The sequence below is a fragment of the Misgurnus anguillicaudatus genome, chromosome 17, assembly GCF_027580225.2.
Source record: "Misgurnus anguillicaudatus chromosome 17, ASM2758022v2, whole genome shotgun sequence".
NCBI lineage: Eukaryota > Metazoa > Chordata > Actinopteri > Cypriniformes > Cobitidae > Misgurnus > Misgurnus anguillicaudatus.
In genome coordinates this window covers 36,855,972-36,877,637 of record NC_073353.2, presented here as the reverse complement: position 1 = coordinate 36,877,637, position 21,666 = coordinate 36,855,972, and the positions used below count along the sequence as shown (strand labels likewise).

The window sequence follows — 21,666 nt, the reverse complement described above, 5'->3', positions numbered from 1 at the left end:
CATCTGTCTGTCTCTCATTGTTGCCTTAGTGACTGAATGTTGTTGATTTATAAGCACAGAAACAGAAACAGCCACTGACTGAGTAACTCTTGCCTACTGTATAGTAACATGCTGCTGTCAGGCATAAGGATTTTTGGTTTGGTCCATAATTCCAGCAGTTATTTGTGCCTGTCCAGAGGTTTATGAAGGAGACTGATTCAAATCACCATATGTCATCATTTTCAAATTTTCTTACCATCTGTTCTTTTCTCTCTGATGGAAGAGTTGATGATGGATTAGGCTGATTATTTTTGGACTAGTTAGATTGAAGGAATAGTTTGCCCAAAAATTTACTTTCTATCATTATTGACTCGCCTTCATGTCGTTTCAACATTTTTCTGAATGTAGCCCACATGTTTCTTCCAAAGATTTGTGTGAGGTACAGACCAAATTACAGTGATTATTTATTCTAAACCCTCCCCTTCTTTAAAATATTGACGTGTCATTGGTTAATACTGCATGTTCAGATTGACACATTGTGATAGGTTTGATGTCACCGATGGACTTGTCGTAAACGATCACGCAACTCTTGTTTGAATATCCGGGATGAAATTTCAGAGTTAAAAGTGTTTCTTTTAAAATGTTCCTTTTGTGTTCCATGGAAAAAGTTACATCACTCTGATTTGAAAGGACATGAGGGAGAATAAATGATGATAGTATTTTCATTTTTGGGAGCATATAGTCCTCAAGGAGAAGAAGAGATTGGAACAGAAAATGCAATAAAACCAAGCGAGAGAACAGGATGCCTCTTATTTTTGGAACATAAATAAATGAACACAAGTAGGTGCCATTTCACTCTTTCCAAGGTCACAAACCGGAATATCAAAGAATTCCCACCATGCAGCTAAGGAATCCAGTTCGTGAATAAACAATAACCTCAGAGTTACTGTCCTTGTGCCACACTAAATATGGGATTTTTTTCGGCCTAAAAATAGATGTGTGTGGGAAATTTCTCCCTGTTTGGTTTTAACTCAAATTTTCCGTAATAAGAAATTTCCTCGGCTGAACTTTAAGCAAAAAAGATTCGGGAAGACCGACATCCAAGCAGATGGACACCTGCCTTCCACCCGTGCATGAGGCAGAAGAACATCAGGAAAAAATTCCTTTACACTTTCCACCGTTAACAAGCTTCCTGCATTTGAGCCTTGGGTACATCGAGGGATTTCCAGGCAGAGGTTGTACAACTTAGCAAAGGATGAAGTTTAAGGCACTTTGGATTGGTCTGTGAGGTAACGTCTACAAAGTTGGTCCCTCAACACCATCACTTACTTTTAGAAATTTCATATGAATCCACTTACACTGCCATTGTGATTTCTGGCAGGGTGTTTCCCACAAGGAAGCATCTGTGGTGAACAAGCTTCACAGGTTTTCTGACCACCATCTTGACCACCTACCTTGTTTCACTGTAGGTTGGGTAAGTTATTAAACACCTTTTTAATAACTTTGTTTGTAATGTGCCATGAGTGAAACAATACTTTACTTTATTTTCAGATGTCAATCAGATTGGATCTGTTGAATTCAGTCAGTATTGTTATATTTTTGTGCAAAAACAAAGATGTTGTATATAAGCTATAACAAAATTGTGCACTGCTATACGTCTTATTCAGTCCACCTTCATGTTGATTCCAAACCGAGGGTGTTGGGGAAAGACGTCCAGAGGGTGCATTTTAAACCTATTGTTTTGTATCAGGAAGAATCAAAACAAAAAAATACATGATCTAACAAATGTCCACAGGACAAAAAGAACCTCAGAAAACATGGATAGTTAAAATCAGAAGGGACACATGACCTAATTTAAGATGTGAATAGCACATTGTGTACATAATATGTTTTGGATATTAGCTTGTTGGCTAATCGCTAATTTCTCTATTGTAAGCATGCTTACTTTCCTTTAAAGGGGACATTTCACAGGACTTTTTTAAGATGTGCAATAAATCTTTGGTGTCCCCAGAGTACATATGTGAAGTTTAAAAATGTGGCGTTTTTGGGTGTGTCCTTTTCAATGCAAATGAGCTGATCTCTGCACTAAATGTTAAGGCGTGGTTTAATCCCCTTCTGACACCACAAGGGGAGCCAAATTTTAATGAGCTTTTTTTCACATGCTTGCAGAGAATGGTTTACCAAAACTAAGTTACTGGGTTGATCTTTTTCATGTTTTCTAGGTTAATAGAAGCACTGGGGGATAGATTTGTCCCCTTTAAGCTATTTGTGACAGTTTGTCGTGCAAGTATTGTTAGAGGTATAAACCTCATATGAACCCCCGAAGTTGTGTACAAATGTTATTTAGTTAGAAATTAATCCTGCTTCTGTTGATTCTGGTCAATGTGCTTAAAAAATTACCTGAGAAATGTTTTTCATGTATTCATGCCTTTGTAATCTGTACGAATTAGAGATATGTACTTAGTTATAGGACTACATTAGTGTTTTAAAGAAACATTAGAAATTAATGATTAGCCAACAGGCTAACAACAAAACAGATTGTTTGTACACGCTGCTCATATCTCAAAATAAGCTAATATGTCCCTTCTCGTTTTAACAATCCATGATTTTTGAGGTTCTTGTCCTGTGGAAATTTGTACAACGTATTTTCCAGAGGCGGACACTGCATCTGTGCTTTATCAGAGTCTTTGTCTTGGGAAAAATTACTTTACTTTACTAAAAAATGTTCACTACATAAAGCATAGAATCATACTGTGTATTCATTTTATATTGCATATTAAAATTTATTTAATACCTAATTACATAAAAATTGTGTACTTTTACTTTCTTGAATAAAAGTAAAAATGTACTTTTTACTTAAGTAAAAGTAAAAATTTACTAGATGTTTAATGTACTTAAATATTAAATATAAACCAAAAACTTGAAATTATTAAATGTAGTGGAGTTAAAATTATGGTAATATACTTTGGAATTTATGTTTTTCAAAGAAAAACACTGATAAAATACAAATACTTGAAATTTTACTTTTATGTAGAAAGTAAAAATACTTAAGTAGTGTCCGCCTCTGGTATTTACTGTGTTTTGATGGCTGAATGACCAGGATCCCAGTACAAAACAATAGGTTTAAAAAGCATGCTCTGGACGTCCATCTCTCACAGCCTTGTTTTGAAATCAACATGGCGGCGGACTGAATAAGGCATATGGGGGGGGCAATGCAATGCTCAATGTGGCCGCTCTGGTCACGGAAGTCCCGCCTTCCAGTTATAAGAACCAATCATTAATCTCTCTGGGGGAGGGGCTCTATACAAAGTCACGTTAGAAGCTTGACAACCTGTAGCTGAAATAATTATGAAGAAAGGGGTGTATTGGTGCAGTTTGAGCTTAAGTTATAATGCAGTTGATGTCCAGTTTATTTGTTGGTCAAAAATATTCTGTTTCATTTTGACTTTAGCACATGATTTTAGTGATATCAGTCTTTCGCCATTGAAGTAGATCAGACTTTAGTCTTGCATGACTGAAGTAACTGCCTGGAGGCGTATTGCAGGGTACTGCAAACATGACCGCTTAGTGGCGCGACTTTCCTTAAGCCCTTCGAAATCAGAAATCGGCATGATTGTTTCACGATAACAATCTGTCATCTGGGACAGCCAAAAACCGTGCAGTGTATAACAGGCTTTAACTATCGTAGGCTATCTTTGGACGCAAGACCGGGAAAACGGCCGTCTTTTAACTTCTCTCACTGTAGACATAGGACCACCGACGAAGAGCCACGTTCACAGAAATCGCCACGATTGTTTCACGATGACAATCTTTCATCTGGGACAGCCACAAATCTTGTAGTGTATCCTGGGCTTTGAGCTTAAAGAAAACTATCGTAGGCGATCTTTGGACGCAAGTCCTGGAAAACGGACGTCTTTGAACTTCTCTCACTGTACGACATAGGACCACCGATGAAAAGCCACGATCACAGAAATCGCCACGATTGTTTCACAATAACAATCTTTTGTCTGGGACAGCCAAAAATCTTGCAGTGTATCACAGGTTAAAGGGACCTAAATCTGCAGGACATGTTGAGTGGACTTCTATGATGGTCCCACAGTTTGTACAGTACTGGGTGGATTTAAATGGCCACTTGGTCTATAGGCTACATTCACTCGAAACAAAGAACCAAAGTCCTGCTGGATATTTTATCCCAGAATGAAATATCTGGGTTTTTCTGTCATGTCACTCTTTCTGGTAAATTATTATTTTTTTTAAATCTGTCCATAAGAGCATTAACTGCTGTTTTCTTATCTTTGAACTTTGCACTCATGACTAACTGTGTGGCAACTCGATTTTAAGAAGTCAGTTGGATGCATACACACAATGGTTTTCTGTGGAGGCTTCCCATGATGCACTATTAAAACTTAAACCACTGGTTCCTGTTTTCCCTAGGGCCAGGTTGAGTGATTTATGAATCCTATTATTATGTATTAAGTATTTCCCCTCTTAACATTTAGTGTACACTGGATGTTTCCAATAGGAGACACATGGGAATGGTTAAAGGTCTGAGCTGGGTTCAAAGTCTGGAATGGAAGTACAACTCATGTACCGGACACTTTAGTTTCGTTCCCATATTGCAAAAAGTTGTGGGTTCAATCCCTAGAGAACACACACGGATATAATGTAGAGCTTGAATGCACTGTAAGTCGCTTTGGATAAATGCTTCTGCCAAATGCATAAATGTAAATGCGAGATAAAACCAAAGCAAAGTTAAGGTGAAATGTTCCCTCATTTGTAAATGACTCTGGATAAAAGCATCTGCTATATGAATAAATGTAAATGTAAGGCTGTGTACACATCCACGCATCTTGTTTTCATTTTATGTAGTCAGTATTGTTAAGGGGCAGTTTCCCAGAAAGGTTTTACATTATTCCAGGACTAGTCCTTAGTTATATTAGGACTTTTAGGTAGTTTTTACAAACAAACCTTACAAAAAACAATACTGGTGTGCATCTTGAGACAAAACAATGGCACTGGTATATGTGAAGATAAATTAAAGCACCTCAAACATGCATTTTAGTCTGGGACTAGGATAAGCCCACCCCTAAGACAGCAATTAAACGTAGATTTTCACGTTGAAGTGGGTTGACATTTTTACAGAGTGATAATAAAACAAATATAGGCTTTACTTCTAACACCTCGTTTAAAAATAGACTGCTAAAAATAGGACCATTGAAAATGTTGCCAGGACAATGGCCTGCTGCTGCAAGGTCCTAATGCAGATCCAACCCGCCTGTTTGTTCAGGGATTAAGCCTGCATCTCTCTAAAATGGAAATGTTTTTACTCTTGGAAATTGTTCCCATTGCAACTGGATTGTGATTGTGGTGTGTGTATGTTGCCTAGCAACTCCAGACGGATGCACGTTAGCCAAATCATTTTACGAGAAAATACAGAACAGTGGTGAAAGGTATTTTCACAGCATTTATAGATGTCCATCTTTCAAGAAGTTGTCTCATCAAAGCAGATTGAACACGCGCTCCGTTATGCAGAGAGGAAATGTTTCCATTGCTCGTGTTTGAGCATAATTGAAGCGAACAGGGAAAAACGATGATCTGGATCTGCTAACACCAGGATCAAAACCTGGATTGCTGAGATGAAAGCAGCGAGCGATGTCTTCCAGTTTCACAGTAATTGCTGCTTAAAATAAAATGAAACAGTAATGCTCTTCTGTGCGTTTCAAGGAAAACACTAAACTTGGCGTGGACACTTTGGATCGACGCGTGAAAGCATGGGCCGCGGCTCACCGCAGCTGAGTTGGTCACACATCACAGCAGCAGTTTGGCAGAAATGGTGAGATTCGTTTCTGTGACTCTTCACCCTCGAAGCATCCAGGATACGTTCCCATATGTTGGCAACTCAAAGTGATTCAAAGCCGGATAAGGAAAATGGTTGTTTAGTGTGTTTTTGTTGAGTTGTTAAACTACCGGAAGGTTGTGAATAAATCATTACTGCACTGAAAACCTCAAACTTCAGAAGAAAAATATGTTAAGATGATGAAAATCAGATATATAAAACATAGCAAATTATCATAAATCTTTCATTTAATGTTTTATTGATATTCTATTCAGGTTTGGGTTTGATCTAAATGCCTAACCCGTTATATTGAACACTTAACCAAACTACTTGAAAAATTAACACCCAAAAATCAATTCACTCTAATAATCTGTCACCTTTAAAGGCGGGGTGCATGATCTCTGAAAGCCAATGTTGACATTTGAAATCACCTAAACAAACACGCCCCTAAACCAATAGAATCTGGGCCTTCTTTTTATAGACCCGTCCCACACATACTTTTTGCTGTTCTTTGTCACACTGTAACAAAGTCTTTGTTGTTTTTAATCTTTTGTTGAATCAACTCAGATTTACAAGTAATTTCAACTTACTATTATTATTTATCTTGACTAAAGATTAGTTGTTATAACTACAGATGAGTTGTTATAAAATGAAGTTGACTTTTTTAGCTATATTTTATAAGATGTAGCAACTCATCTCTTGTCAAGATAAATAATAGTAAGTTGACATAACTTGTAAATCTTAGTTGAATCAACAAAACATTTAAGGCAGCAAAGATTTTTTACAGTGCATAGACCAAAAGTGGATGTTGATCACATACTTAAAAAAAACAATACCAACTCACACTGCAAATGACTCCGGGCCGGATCCACACCGGAGCTGTCAAGTTTGTTGTGGATCCGGTGCAGATCTGGCCTGAAGTCGTCTGCTGTCTGGGAGCAATCTCACAGCAATTTGTACATAGGTGGCTTATACGTATTAACTCGTATGACCACATTTTTACGTTTTTACGTTTATGATTTGTTTTCGCCCCTGTAACGTTGGGGTTAGGGACGGTGTTTTATTATTGTTTTTCTTTTCTTATAATCATACATTTTTGTACGATTTACGTTGTACAAATTCCTAGAAATTAGCCAACTCGTAAAATATGGGCAAAGATTAATCGCGATTAATCGCATAAAAAATAAAAGTGAATTTCCGCATAATATATGTGTGTGTATGCTGTGTGTAATTATGTATATTTAAACATACATACATACATACATATATACATTTCAGAAATGTTTTATTTATTTATACATTTTAAAAATGTATATATATATATATATATATATATATATATATATAATATATATATATATATATATATATATATATATATATATATATATATATATATATATATATATATATATATATATATATATATACACATGTAAATGTTTCTTAAATACATACATGAATGTGTGTGTGTGTATTTATATATACATAATAATTAAACACAGCACACACACACACACACACATATATTATGCTAAAAATCACTTTTATTTTGTATGCGATTAATCGCAATTAATCTTTGCATTATGTACAAATTCCCGCCATATAGCGCAATGTCCAAACTACATTCAATCTCTGTTTAATAATAAAATAAATATAAAGTTTATATATGTTTTGTGATCTATTTATAAGTTCATACACTTTAGGATTTTTAACAAATTAAAAATAAAATTTTAACAATTTTCCATTAAATTATCCAAATGTAAGAGCTTATGATATATGTCTTACTCTCAGATTTAAACTGTGCATTTAGGTTTCATCATGTTGCCTGTGTCATAGATGTGCCTCATATTTATTCTGCACAATGGGAGGGATTTTATAGCTTCCAATGTTGACCTAACAGCATGTGGGAAAACTGCACATTCTTCATTCTGAATGCTCTTACACTGATTCAGGGTCGCTGAGGGCAGTGGTTTTATATCTGAGGTGGGTCCAAAAGTCTGAAACTACTAGTGAAAACTATTTTTCAATTTGAGTAAAAGGTGGAAAAGGGAAAGTCGTATTTTCGTGCTGTGGACGTTTGCAGCATTTGCTGAGAATGCTGCATTTGTATGACCTTTCGTACATTGGAGTAAACATGGCCAATGTGATAAATTTGCTTATGTTCGATAAGTAACTCAAAATAGTACTCAGATCTAAAAATGTCTTTATATATTGTTAACTTTTTAGTTGAGGGGGGAGTGAAAACAACTTTAGAGAAACATAAAACTTAAAGCCAAATTTAAATTGATATTTAATGTTTGCATAAAATAGCCAAAATAGTGACATGAAGAAAGTGAAATGCAAAAGCCTAAAGACTGAAACAAAGCACAGGAGTTATAAGAGCTTTCTGTGGCTAAGCTTCAGACCCCCGTTAAGTTTTATGTTAGATTTTGGGGAAGTGATTTAATGGAAACGGGTCAAGGCATTACCCTGCCTGAGTCAGCTTTCCTTTTCCCCCTGCAGTTTCACTTGCATACTTAATTCACATTCACCAATGTTTCCTCTCTACAAGCGCACACAAATATATCTCCACTTTCCTTTGGACGGCAATGGCAAGGTCTGCCCCGCAGGATCAGATTTGTTAGCATTATTCAACCGCATGGATTCAGAATGTAACACCCACTTTTCATCAACAATCAATTTCCTAAATATGCAGTATGATGGTTATTGGGGGGGTTGAGGATGCTCCACTAAGGTCCTTTATGGAAAAGGGCTACCACCCATTTGCAGCCGGTGACTTAGTTTTCGAGGGCGCATGATGCCAAGTTCGTCAAAACATGTAACACAATTTTTTACTTGTTTTATTTGATCTTGTTGATATGTTTTATCATTGTTTAAAATGTTAACGTTTATAAAATAAGCTAGACTAATATACACTCACCTAAAGGATTATTAGGAACACCTGTTCAATTTCTCATTAATGCAATTATCTAATCAACCAATCACATGGCAGTTGCTTCAATGAATTTAGGGGTGTGGTCCTGGTCAAGACTGAACTCCAAACTGAATGTCAGAATGGGAAAGAAAGGTGATTTAAGCAATTTTGAGCGTGGCATGGTTGTTGGTGCCAGACGGGCCGGTCTGAGTATTTCACAGTCTGCTCAGTTACTGGGATTTTCACGCATAACCATTTCTAGGGTTTACAAAGAATGGTGTGAAAAGGGAAAAACATCCAGTATGCAGCAGTCCTGTGGGCGAAAATGCTTTGTTGATGCTAGAGGTCAGAGGAGAATGGGCCGACTGATTCAAGCTGATAAAAGAGCAACTTTGACTGAAATAGCCACTCGTTACAACCGAGGTATGCAGCAAAGCATTTGTGAATCCACAACACGCACAACCTTGAGGAGGATGAGCTACAACAACAGAAGACCCCACTGGGTACCACTCATCTCCACTACAAATAGGAAAAGAGGCTACAATTTGCACGAGCTCACCAAAATTGGACAGTTGAAGACTGGAAAAATGTTGCCTGGTCTGATGAGTCTCGATTTCTGTTGAGACATTCAGATGGTAGAGTCAGAATTTGCCGTAAACAGAATGAGAACATGGATCCATCATGCCTTGTTACCACTGTGCCGGCTGGTGGTGGTGGTGTAATGGTGTGGGGGATGTTTTCTTGGCAAACTTTAGGCCCCTTAGTGCCAATTGGGCATCATTTAAATGACACAGCCTACCTGAGCATTGTTTCTGACCAAGTCAATCCCTTTATGACAACCATGTACCCATCGTCTGATGACTACTTCCAGCAGCATAATGCACCATGTCACAAAGCTCAAATCATTTCAAATTAATTTCTTGAACAGGACAATGAGTTCACTGTACTAAAAAGGCCCCCACAGTTACCAGATCTCAACCCAATCCAGCATCTTTGGGATGTGGTGGAACGGGAGCTTCGTGCCCTGGATGTGCATCCCATAAATCTCCATCAACTGCAAGATGCTATCCTATCAATATGGGCCAACATCTCTAAAGAATGCTTTCAGCACCTTGTTGAATCAATGCCACGTAGAATTAAGGCAGTTTTGAAGGTGAAAGGGGGTCAAACACAGTATTAGTATAGTGTTCATAATAATCCTTTAGGTGAGTGTATGATAAATATTAAAATTGATGCTATTAATAAAACGTGCTTTGGCGGGCATCATGTTGGAGACCACCTGCTTAAACATTGTGCCTTGGAGAGAGGGAGTCCAAACATAGTACTAAACCACCCTTCATTTTTCATGTTAAATAATCTGTTTCATTTGGAAATGTGTCACATTATGAACGTGTAACGGGTTGTAAACACTGTTTAATGTTGATTTTGAAGTGGTAACATAATGACTCTCTTTTCCTTGTAAATGTATTATTTCTGTCTTGCTACTAATTTTCCCTTTAAATTCATCCTCCTTACAAAAATCATTTTCTCAATCATTTACAATAAAATAACAGCCTTATGCAAAGCATTCTGGGAACCAGAAATCCTCATCAACCTCAGTTTTTTCCTTCAGATTTTGGTTCACAGAATGCTTTGCACGAGGCTGTTATTTTTAGTTTTATTCTGTAAATATAAAGACTTGTTAATGTTATGATTAATGCTCATTTAACTTTGAACAAACTGTTGCCGGTAAATATCTTAAATTTAGATATACAGTTAGTTACTGAAAACAGCCGTCAGTAATTTTTTACAATGTTATTTTAGCTTTGCAAAGACAAGACATCAGGGGCCTCATTTATAGAATGCTGCGTAGAAACCATCCTACATTTTATCTTACAATAATTTATCAAAAATGCGTACGTGTTATTCATAAACCGATCGTACGCGCAGAAAACGTGTGTACCTCTTTCTTTCAGATGTGAAATCTATAAATCGCAAATGATCTCCGCCTTTAAACAATGCCTAATTAATGTCATAGACATATAAAAGAGCCAGACTTATCTACCAGAAAGTCGTGTTATAGTCACAAAAAATGAACTCTTTCGCCGCCAGCATTTAAAAAAAAAAAGTTGCCAGCCAGCGCCAGCATTTTATTTTCACAAAAGTTTAATTCCTTTCAGAAATGTTCTTCTTTAAATATATAAAAATTCAATATATCAAATAAAAGAACAGACCCTCTGCTTTCAAACAAAATTACCTATAAAATATGGGTAGGTTTTTAAAAAAAAACACAAAATGTTGATTATAATTGCATTTTTGTAAAGGACTTTTGATAGAGATCAGATTCAGCGTGATCCTCAAAACATACACTGAGTTCTTACTCTTACGTAAGGAGTTACTTCCGGGTTGGATAATTGCGGTATTGCAGAAATACTCGTCATTGGCAGGGAAGTGTTTTATTATAATTGACGAGTTAATTGGCGAAAGAGTTAATTTATTTGTGTTCATGGCACGAAATTCAGCTTTTTTGTGCCTTGAGCATGAATGTCTTTGTCGCGTCACTCACACTAATTTCTTTAAATAGTTTTTCGTGTCCGTTGCACAACTTGCTTTTTCGTTTAGTTTCATTTTATGTATTGTTTTCTCTTTGTTTTTTTTTCTATTTTCTTACCATTGTCGCTTGGGGTTGGGGTTAGAATCACTTTCTGTTACATTTTTACACATCCTAACCCCAACCTCAAATCTAAACCCAAGCGACAATGACTTAAAAAAAAAAAAGAAAAAACAATACATAAAATGCCACGAAAAAGAAAGTCATGCAACGGGCACGAAAAACTATATTATAGAAATTGTTGAGTGACACGACAAAGACATTCATGTTCAAGGCACAAAAAAGCTGAATTTCGTGCCATGGACACAAATAAATAAATAAAAAAAGTTGACTATAACACGACTTTCTGTCAGATCATGTTGCAGAAGACAAAAAGAGCGCTTGTCAATATTTAAAACATAAAACACGCAGCAATTGGACAAGCAAAAGCATATGTCTGCTCAGACCCTGACGTGGCACTAAGCACTTTTCCATGTCAATGACAGTTTTTATAAATATGGACTTTGCTGTGAATTTTTGCGTACGCACACTTTACGATCAAATCTTTATAAATGAGGCCCCTGGTCTTTGTCGAAGTTTTGCTGAAAAGAAGAAAACACTTTTTGTTTTAATACAACAAGAAAAATACTTGTTTCCCTGAATTAAGTTTATTTTTCTTACCTCATTGGCAAAGACGGGTTTTTTGTTCACACTGACCTAATAAATGCCAACATTTTTTATTTTATTTAGAACAAATGTGTTTGACAGCATTTGTTGGCATTTGTCAGGCCAGTGTAAATTAACCATACAGTAAAGAACCCATCTTGCCACCCTTAAAAAATACTGTTAAATACAGGAAGTAACAAGACAACAATACTAAGAAAACATGCTTTGCCAATATAGACCATGTCATTATTTGACATAGTCAATTTAATGTTTGTTTCCTGATGCCATGAAATCTTCCCTCAGGATCTGGGAATCAGTTTGTCATCATCTCTCGGGACATTTAAGAGCTTAGAACATGGAGCACATGTCTGAGAAGAGCAGTGACGGGCACAGATGAGCCTGGGAAAGGAAACAGACGTCCAGAGGTTCAGTGGCTGTTAATGTGAAAGCAAATTCCCAACACTGTTGGTCTGTGTGCATTTTCTCTCTATGAGTACGGATCGCAGAACACATTTTTGAGATCTTTTATGAATTGATTCTCCAGCATAAGCCATTTAAGGGTCTGCCCGAAAGGTAAGTGAAGATCCTGATTTCAATCTGCAACTTTTATAAGTATTGTCAAAACTACCTGTTATGATTCAGATGTAATCTCTTACTCTGAAAATGTTGACTGCTAAAGGGTGCGTACGTATGTCTTCAATGTCTGTAATTTCTTCTAGACAGCAGAGAAGAATTTAGAAAAATGCCCAATGCAAACGATTTTTGAAAGAGATGTCATCCGTGCCTCAAACTGAGCTCAGAACTGGAGTGTAAAGCTGCACTCTTAAAAATAAAGGTGCTTCGCGATGCCATTACAGAACCATTTTTGGCTGAATGGTTCCCTGAAGAACCTTTCAGTTTCTCTTTAAGGTGATAAAAAAGGTTCTTTAGACTATTTAAAGGTATAAAAGAAATGGTTCTTTCAAAGAACCTTTGGCCAAATGGTTCCTCGAGGAACCGGAATAGGGCTTTTCACACTTGAGGTTAATGGAATCCTGGGTTACCTGTTTTACACTGTTCCTAGATCAGTGTCAAAAACAGTTTGGCAAGATGAGAAATTCAAAAATCTTTTTAAAAAACATGCATGCATCAGGTTTATTTCAATGCAGATTATTTAGTGTATTTATGTTTATTTTATGCAATAAAAATTACGTTTGAGTAAATAAATATTAAATATTTTATCCACCTTGATGGCATGTAAGCATAATCATTAAAAATAATAATAATAATTTTAAAATATTATTTTATTAGTTATTTCTTAATGTAAATTTTATGCGTTTTTGTAATATTTGTCCTGACATATGCTAAAAACATCTTTGTTTTCTAAATAATCTTTGACAAATTATGTAAAAATGTATGTAAAAAATCATATTACAGTTAACTAGATGATTATATTTTATTCTACATTTTTTATGAATATATTTAAATTTTTTAATAAAAAAAAAACACTAGTTACACCATTTGACATGACCAGTTACACCACATTGACATGTTTGCAATTATCCCCCAAATATTCTTTCAAAATGAAATAAAACCAGAAATTTTAGACTTGGTCCTCAAAAAAGAGAATGTATGCAAGTAATCTGCAAATTTATTTTGAAATGTTAACCCTTTTACATTAAATTGAACCATACAGATACAAAATAATTAACATCACGTCATTGACCCACAGGTTAAAAGACTACCCTAAGTATACATTTCACACTGCCCGTTCCTAAACCCTAGGTTAACATTTTTAGTTGCATATTTGCGGTGTCAACGGTCATGATGTCAAACTGACTGAAACTTTAAAATAGGCGTTGCCCTTGTAAATAAATGTTTGTTTTGGGCTTCCACATCAGTGGAAGAACAGGTTGTAAAGTAAATTGCTAGCTTCCTTGGAATCCTGGGATGTCATTTTTACTACATTTTAGGTGTTTTCAGTACACATATCATAATATGCTCATCAGTTTCTGATTGGATGTCCGTTGCTAATCATCGAGTCATAACATTTGCAGGGGTCCCAAAGCTCGGTCCTGGAGGGCCGGTGTCCTGGAGAGTTTAGCTCCAACACTAATCAAACATACATGAAGCAGCTAATTAAGGTTTCACTAAGCATACAAAAAAACTTGCAGGCAGGTGTGCTGAAGCAAGTTGTAGCAAAACTCTGCAGGACACCGGCCCTCCAGAACTGAGTTTGAGCACCCTTGGGCTAAAGCCTTGTTTATACTTGACTTGTCCGCATGAGTGACATGTTATGTAACCGCGCACGTGGCTCCGCATCCAAAAATGACTGACCTCTAGGCGATTCTGGCCGAGCAGACACGCGTGTGACTCTTTGATCAGTCCATGCAAAACAATGCATACATTTATCTGACACCCTTAAAGTATGCATTTTTTGCTTGTTTTATGCACAAAATCACTTAAATTTTATATTTTTGGTCTAAAAACTAGACTTATTTTCTTGGGTCGTTTTGCTCATCAAGAAAAATCATCTTAATTTAAGAATTTTTAGATACTGAAAACAAGACAAAAATACTAAGAAAATTTGTTCTTGAAAATAATTTTTAGCAGTGAAGAAAAACATCATTACATTATTAAAATATAATTTAATCTACGTCTCCTGAGCAGAACGAGCAACATCTGAAAACTAAAGTGTTCCTCTGGGAAGGGAATGGTTTCCTAAAAAGCTTCTGAAATTTGAGCTCTTGTTTTGCAAATTAAAGGTCCTTCACACATTTCATCAAGTGCTGGTGGTAATAAAAAGCTTTTTCTTTTTTCTAATGTTTTGACACAGTTTTAAAGCTGGGACACACGCTGGTGGATAAAATTGTTCTCCTAAATCACAGCAAAAGAAAATTCACCTCTTGCCCATGTCAGTAAAAGTCAGAGACACTTAGAAGATATAAATCCTGTAATGAGAGTGAAACTCTAAACAAGGATTCTGAAAACATGATAAAATGAGCTAATGGACCGCAGCCATAACACTGTCAGATGAGGAAAGAAAGCACTTAAACATTATGCTTTATGAGAGCCTCCTTACCCACTGTGGATTTTATTTCTCTAAAACATTAGACAAATACCCCTCAGGACACAGTGAAGAAAGTCTTTCTTTTGTCTTTTTTCCACATTATTTTTAAAGTAAGACAGTTAAACTGATAAGCTAAACGTGTTGATTTTTCGATAAGCTAACTTAAAGTCCCCATAAAGTCAGATATTAAATGTGTTCTGAGTTTGTCACACCACAGAAAAATGTGCTAGTAACCACCCAACCAAATTTGAATGCTGGAAACGCCGAGTAAATAAAATGAGTTATCAAAATCTTGGAGAAATAGGCAGCATTTTCAGCTCTCAAACGCTAGGGGTGTGTCCACTGACTGTTAGCGCTGAAACCACGCCCACTTGTGGGAAAGCTGCCGTCTCTTTCAACGTTCAAATACTGGTACAACCTGAATGGATGCTCACGGTTGTGTTAAAGGTGTGGCCATGCAAAGTGGCTCAAGTACGTCATCGAGACACCGTTTTAACCCTGAATCCAATTAATCCTGAATTCAGAAATGTGAAAAAACTGTTTTACAATCTAACTCTGCAATTCCATACTACATAGTTTACAGTCTTTTTGCCGTGTTTCAGCGATACATTTCGAACATATACAGGGCCGGATTTACTAAACGGGGCAAATTAGCATGAGAGAGCAATTCCAAAAAAGCACTGATGGGAGTGGTAATATCTGCGGGTTATTTAGTAAAAAAAGCGCAAATGAAATAACACAGGCGCAACAGCTGATTTTCCAATATAATGTACTAAGAGCATGCAGCGCAAATTAGTTCAGGGTCGCAAATAATGAGGTGCGCTTCATTTCAGCAACACAGACATCACAGCGGAAAATTCAGGGTGTGTAATCCCAGCTAACAAAGCCATTGTACACTGAAAAGAACCGTAGGACAAAAAAATAAGTTTTGAAACATTTTGTATTGTGTTACTTCTCCTAACTCCTCTTTGATTTACTTCAGCAAATAAAAAATAACATGGCTTGCCAAACAATATTTTGAATAATACAGTATGTTCCTCTGGCATTTCAAATAAACTGTTACATGCTAAAAAAAATCCTCTGTCTTATCACGCGCTCTCTAATCTCTGTGATGTATTTTCTTTTAGCACCAATTGCAACCATTTCGAGCACAAAATGATTTAAGACATGCTTTTTTAGCATTAAATCATTGCGCAAATACCAGTCATAACACACGTGCACTCTTAGAAAGGATTAACACATCTTTGTGCGTTAAGCTTTTAACACTTTGGGGCAGTTTCCCGGACAGGGATTAGCTTAAGCCAGGACTAGACCTTAAAGAGTTTAATTGGGAAATATAACTAGTTTTAACAAACATGCCTTACTAAAAACATTACTTATGTACATTTTGAGGCAAAGCAAGTTGTATTAAGTTTGGACAGCTCTTACATTTATTTTAGTGTAGGACTAGTCTAATCCCTGTCCGGGAAACCGCCCCATTATGTGTAATTTTAACACAATATGTGTAATTTTAACACATTATGTGTAATTTTGTGTTACAAGTAACACAAAATGTGTTGTTTCAATAATATTAAGAAGGGTGGATTCTGGGACAACGCATTTAGTGTGTTGTCCCAGAATCAACACTAATGTGTTGCTTTTAAAACATTCATTCTAAGAGTGTGCAGACATTGGTAAATTGCGTTGCATGAAACTCCTAGAAATGCATATGCAATAAGATCAGTCGCAAAAATAATTGTATAAATTTTTTTTATAAATAATTTTTCAACTTGCGCGTTTGTCATGACAACGCTCAATTGTGCGAATGAGGCGGAATCGCGTGTACCGCGCCGCGCTAAACGCCTCATTCGCGCCGCGAGACCTCCAGACGCGGGTCAATGCGTCTTCACATTGACTTAACATTAAAATCACTCTCGCTTGACGCCTCTACCGCGGCTGGTGTGAACGCACCATTAGTGATGAAAGGTGTGGTTAAGTTATTTTTGCCACTGATGTTATTGCATATGCATTTCTAGGAGTTTCCCTTTTAGATACAAAATGTTTGCGCATGTGATATTACTGGTATTTGCAGCATTATTTAACTCAGAAAAAAGCATGTCTTAAATTATTTTGCACTTGAAATGGCTGCAATTATTGCTAAAAAAGAGGCATCACAGAAAGCGAAGAGCGCGTGATACAACGCAGAGGATTGTTTTAACACATAACAGTTTATTTGGAATGCCAGAGGAACATATTATTCAAAAATATTGTTTGCCAAGCTATGTTATTTTTTATTTGAAGTTTCGTTGCCAAACGAGAAATCTCGTTCAGAAATCTCGTTTTTTGGTTGTGCATTCCAATTAATTTCAATTCAACTGCAGTTGGTTTGTTTTGATTTAAACCTTCATAACTTAAAAAATACAGCTAAGTAGCACCATAAAACAAAATAATAACATGATAACATAATAATAAACATGTTTTGACAAAAATGTTAAAAAATGGATTTATCTCGTTTTGCAACGAAACTCTTCATTTGCTGAAGTAAATAAAATAGGAGTCACTAGAAGTCGTCACACAATGCCCAGCCTGATCTCACGAGAAATCGTACATATTCTACGAGTTGGCCAATTCGTATCAATTCATACGAAGTTGATCGTGCAAAATCGTACGATTCTCATGAAAAAACAACAACAACAAAACCGAACCCCTAACTCCGCCCCTAACCCCAATGTCACAGGTGTCAAGTTAAATTGTACCAAAACTTACGGATGTGGTCGTATGGATTGATACGAATTAGCCAACTCGTAAAATATTTATGAATTCTCATTAGATAGCGTTGCAATACCAGATGTTTCAAAACTTCTTGTAAACCTTCATATTTTTTTGTCATCTTCTTGTATTCAGTGTACTATGGCTCCGTTGGCTGAGATTACACACCCCAAATTTTCGGCTGCGATGTTCGTGGTGCTAAACTCAAGATCAGATCTGCTTATTTGCGACCCTGAACTAATTTGTGCTGCTCTTAGTAGATTGTGTTGGTCATTATGAAAATCAGCTGTTGCGTCTGTGTTATTTTTCAGTAAATAAGCCGCAGATATTATCACTCCCATTAGCGCTTTTTTGGAATCGCTAATTTGCCTCGGTTGGTAAATCTAGCCCTTGTTTTGATGAACACAAAGTACACTGAAAAAAAATTTTTTTAAGGTAAGTGGTCGCAATCAATTTATTTAAGCTACAAAAATGTTTTGTTTTGTTTTTCAAATTTTTTTTTGTTTAAATGTAAAAATTTTGTCAATTGAATGAATTATTTTTTTTCAGTGTCACCAAATCAATCAGAAGCCCCATTGACAAACATATAAAAAAATACTATGAAAGTCAATGGGGCTTCTGATCAGTTCCTCAAAATCCTCAAACATTCCTTAAAATATCTTTCTTTGTGTTCATTGTGTAAAAATCTACAGGTTTGTAACAACATGAGGGTAGTAATGATAACATAATTTTCATTTTTGGGTGAACTATCCCTTTAAGACAAATGTTTTTCACTGAAGAAAAAAACATACGTCCATGAGCTCAACTCAACGCAGATGTCTTTTAGTCTAAGTATACAACCTCACTACATTTTCTTTAATTTGATTGATTGAAAACATGACACAAATGTTTTATGTTCATCAAGTATGTACTGTAGATTTTAAGCATGTTCAGAGATTTGTACTTTAAAACTATTTTTTGGGAGTGCCGTTTCTTACATCTGTTTGCAAGGCATTTCACAATCACAAAAAGCATTGCTCAAAATATAAACAAATCTGCAGAAACACTTTTTGTTGGATTTCTTTAAGGATGAAGAAGAAAGAGATCTCTGTGATTTTTCCCGGTTTCATCATGATTTTAACATTAACAGGTACAGTAAACATAACAACAGCTTGAGAGATGCAACCAGTCTTATACTAACCAAACATTTTAATGCTATTAAATGATTCATTCCAGATGATATGTCTTAGTGAATTGATTCATATATACAGTTCATTTAAAAAACTGGCTTAAACAAAGAAAAGTTTGGGTTTAAGTACTGCTGCTTATCTCTTTAAGTCTTTTTTTCTTAGTTTTATGTAATGTGTACACTTGCAGTTTCGACATAGCTTAACACCGGATGCAACAGATCTTTTCTCTTCAAAACAATGTAATTATTCTGTAAGAGGAAATGACCGTTTGCAGACACGAAAGGATAATTTGTGTAAATGATGTTTCTGTTAATGGTCTAAGATGTGGCTAATGTGTATGTTTTACTGCATCTAATGCATTTCCATTTTTTTTCACTGCCAGGATCGGTAGTGGGAGGAGGAAATGTCGGAAGTAGAAAACCGTCATGCAATAGAGCAAACTTTGATGCTGACATTTATGAAAAATGTGTTCTCCCATTTAATCGATCCATGGCGGCAGTTGACTACCAACTCAAATGCCCATGGCCAACCACAAGACAGTGAGTTTTCATTGTGGTATAACACACACATGCATGTATGAAATGAAACACATCAGAAATGTCATAGACTTGTCACTTACATTGAATGGTTGTGTGGAGCAGTGTTTCTTAAAGGGTTAATTCTGTCATGAATTACTCACCTTCGCATTGTTCCACACCCGGAAGACATTGGTTATCCTCAGGAACACAATTTTGATTAAATCCAAGAACTTTCTGAAAAGTACACTTGCATATTGGTACCTCAAAGGTGACAACTTTTGTACGAATTTGTTGATGAATTAATGATCTGTTATAATCAATGTCATTTGCCTCCTGTTTCCTTTGGGCTCTCAGGTACTACGTCAAGCTGTATTTGTGCATGGAAAACTTGGCTAACATCACATCCTGCTCATTTGTTCATTCCACACATGAGGTCTTGCTGAAAATCCACCAGGTCTATTACTTGCTATGCACACATATGATGGATCCAGACTGGCACCTCCTAGTACTGTATATTTTGCCCTGCATCATCCTCACTTTTATAATACCAGTCTTCTTCCACAAATTCAAACTGTATGAAAATACCTTGCCGAAGTATGACTGAGGCCAATGTTTTAAACAACAAAAAGTTGTACTGTCAGATGTTTCAATAAGACGATTAAGTGAATATTTTTTGTGCATGATATAAATTAAACAACATTGTCAATGTCTGATCTATTTAATGCACTTGTATCGTTGCTAAGTAGTAATATAATGATATCTACTAGGACCATGTTTGAACATGTAGAGGGGGTTTTCCCGGACAGGGATTAGCTTAAGCCAGGAATAGACCTTAGTTTAATTAAGATATTTAGCATAACTATTTTAAACAAACATGCCTTAATAAAAACATTACTTGTTTGCATTTTGAGGCAAAACAAAGGGCACTGATGAATTAATGATATGTCTTTAAGTTGTTTTCAGTTTGGACAGCTCTGAAATGTATTTTAGTCTAGGACTAGTCTAATGCCTGTCCGGGAAACCGCCCCGTAGCAGAAGTTTTTTAATATTAGAATGATGCATGGAATGGATGCATATTTAATATCCATTTTCTGTCTTTTGAGTTATCAGGAAATACTGTGAAATATATATATATAAACACAGTACTGTGCAAAAATATTAGGCCACCACCACCAGACTTGTTGTTTTAGAAGTTTTGATGTCCATCCATATTTATTTTTCAATTAATTTTATTAAGATAGAAACAGAAAATACAGGAAATATGGTCTTCTTTAGGCATTGTCTGTGTTTTGTGTGACCTCTCTTGGCACTAAACACATCTTAAGCAGAATGAAGTAAAAATACTAATTTCTATAAAATTAGAAATTAGGATTTAATTTTATTTAGTTTAAGAGATCCTGCAGTTTTCTGCTATTGCTCAAGTGGAAGGGGAGTTTACCCTAAAAACTTGAAACATCAGTTTATATTTTTATACAGTTTTTAATACTATATGAAGAGTTTGGTCCCAAAACGCAATAAATCCATTTTAAACATTTTGGTAAAAACGTGTTTTCTATACCAAGAAAGTGACAAGATGAAAACCACTATTTTTTGTTACAAACTTTCACATAGCATCTTTAGGTTATAAAAACATTAAAAAATCAAATCCATAACTTGATTTTCAAAGATTTATTATAAAAACGAATTATTTTTTCCACAAAATGTGTCAAAATGCTAGAAATCTATTCAATCGAATGTGCATTCATCTTTGCCATTTTATATTCATTTAGTTGAACAGTTGAACACACTAATTAAAAAATTAACATTTATGACATTAATCAAAACACTTACTTTGTCATATTAAGAATACTGTCATTGCTGCGGTTATACTTGACGTCGTCGCTTAGCATTTTTTACAGCGATCAGCTGTAAAATGTTTTGGTCCTGCTCGATTTTCGTTGACTTTTTTGTAAAATAATGGAAAGTTTTTCATAAGATCCTCTGGGGTCAATGTGTTAGCATGAGAAGCTTGATGCTGTCGGGAGAACAAGCACCCGTCTCCCGAGTGCCTCTCGTGGAAATTATTAGATGTTGATGGCTTACGTTTCTTTCCCGTCACAGAAAACCATAACAGGTTTATCAATGCTATTAAAGTTTTATTTTGTTTTTGTTTGTTTGGTGATCACAAAGTACATAGTAGATGAGGAAAACTAGGATTCCGTGTACTCAACGCGCC

The 21,666-nt window shown here is 35.8% G+C and overlaps 1 protein-coding gene across 1 annotated transcript; it reads left to right on the top strand.

The window, feature by feature from the left end:
- Positions 1-395: 395 nt before the first annotated feature.
- LOC129451503 (uncharacterized) lies at positions 396-20,161 on the top strand. The gene is made up of 7 exons (XM_073854704.1): positions 396-1,268; positions 1,361-1,453; positions 5,704-5,812; positions 12,271-12,540; positions 18,832-18,893; positions 19,316-19,472; positions 19,806-20,161. The coding sequence occupies exons 5-7, from the start codon at positions 18,833-18,835 to the stop codon at positions 20,053-20,055; spliced, it is 468 nt and encodes a 155-aa protein (XP_073710805.1). The 5' UTR covers positions 396-1,268; positions 1,361-1,453; positions 5,704-5,812; positions 12,271-12,540; position 18,832; the 3' UTR covers positions 20,056-20,161.
- Positions 20,162-21,666: the final 1,505 nt, after the last annotated feature.

Excerpts from the sequence above, each read along its gene's own strand:
- LOC129451503 (XM_073854704.1), top strand. The coding sequence starts at position 18,833 with ATGAAGAAGAAAGAGATCTCTGTGATTTTTCCCGGTTTCATCATGATT. Across the intron at positions 18,894-19,315 it reads CATGATTTTAACATTAACAG|GATCGGTAGTGGGAGGAGGA; the intron begins GTACAGTAAACA and ends TTTCACTGCCAG. Across the intron at positions 19,473-19,805 it reads CCATGGCCAACCACAAGACA|GTACTACGTCAAGCTGTATT; the intron begins GTGAGTTTTCAT and ends TTGGGCTCTCAG.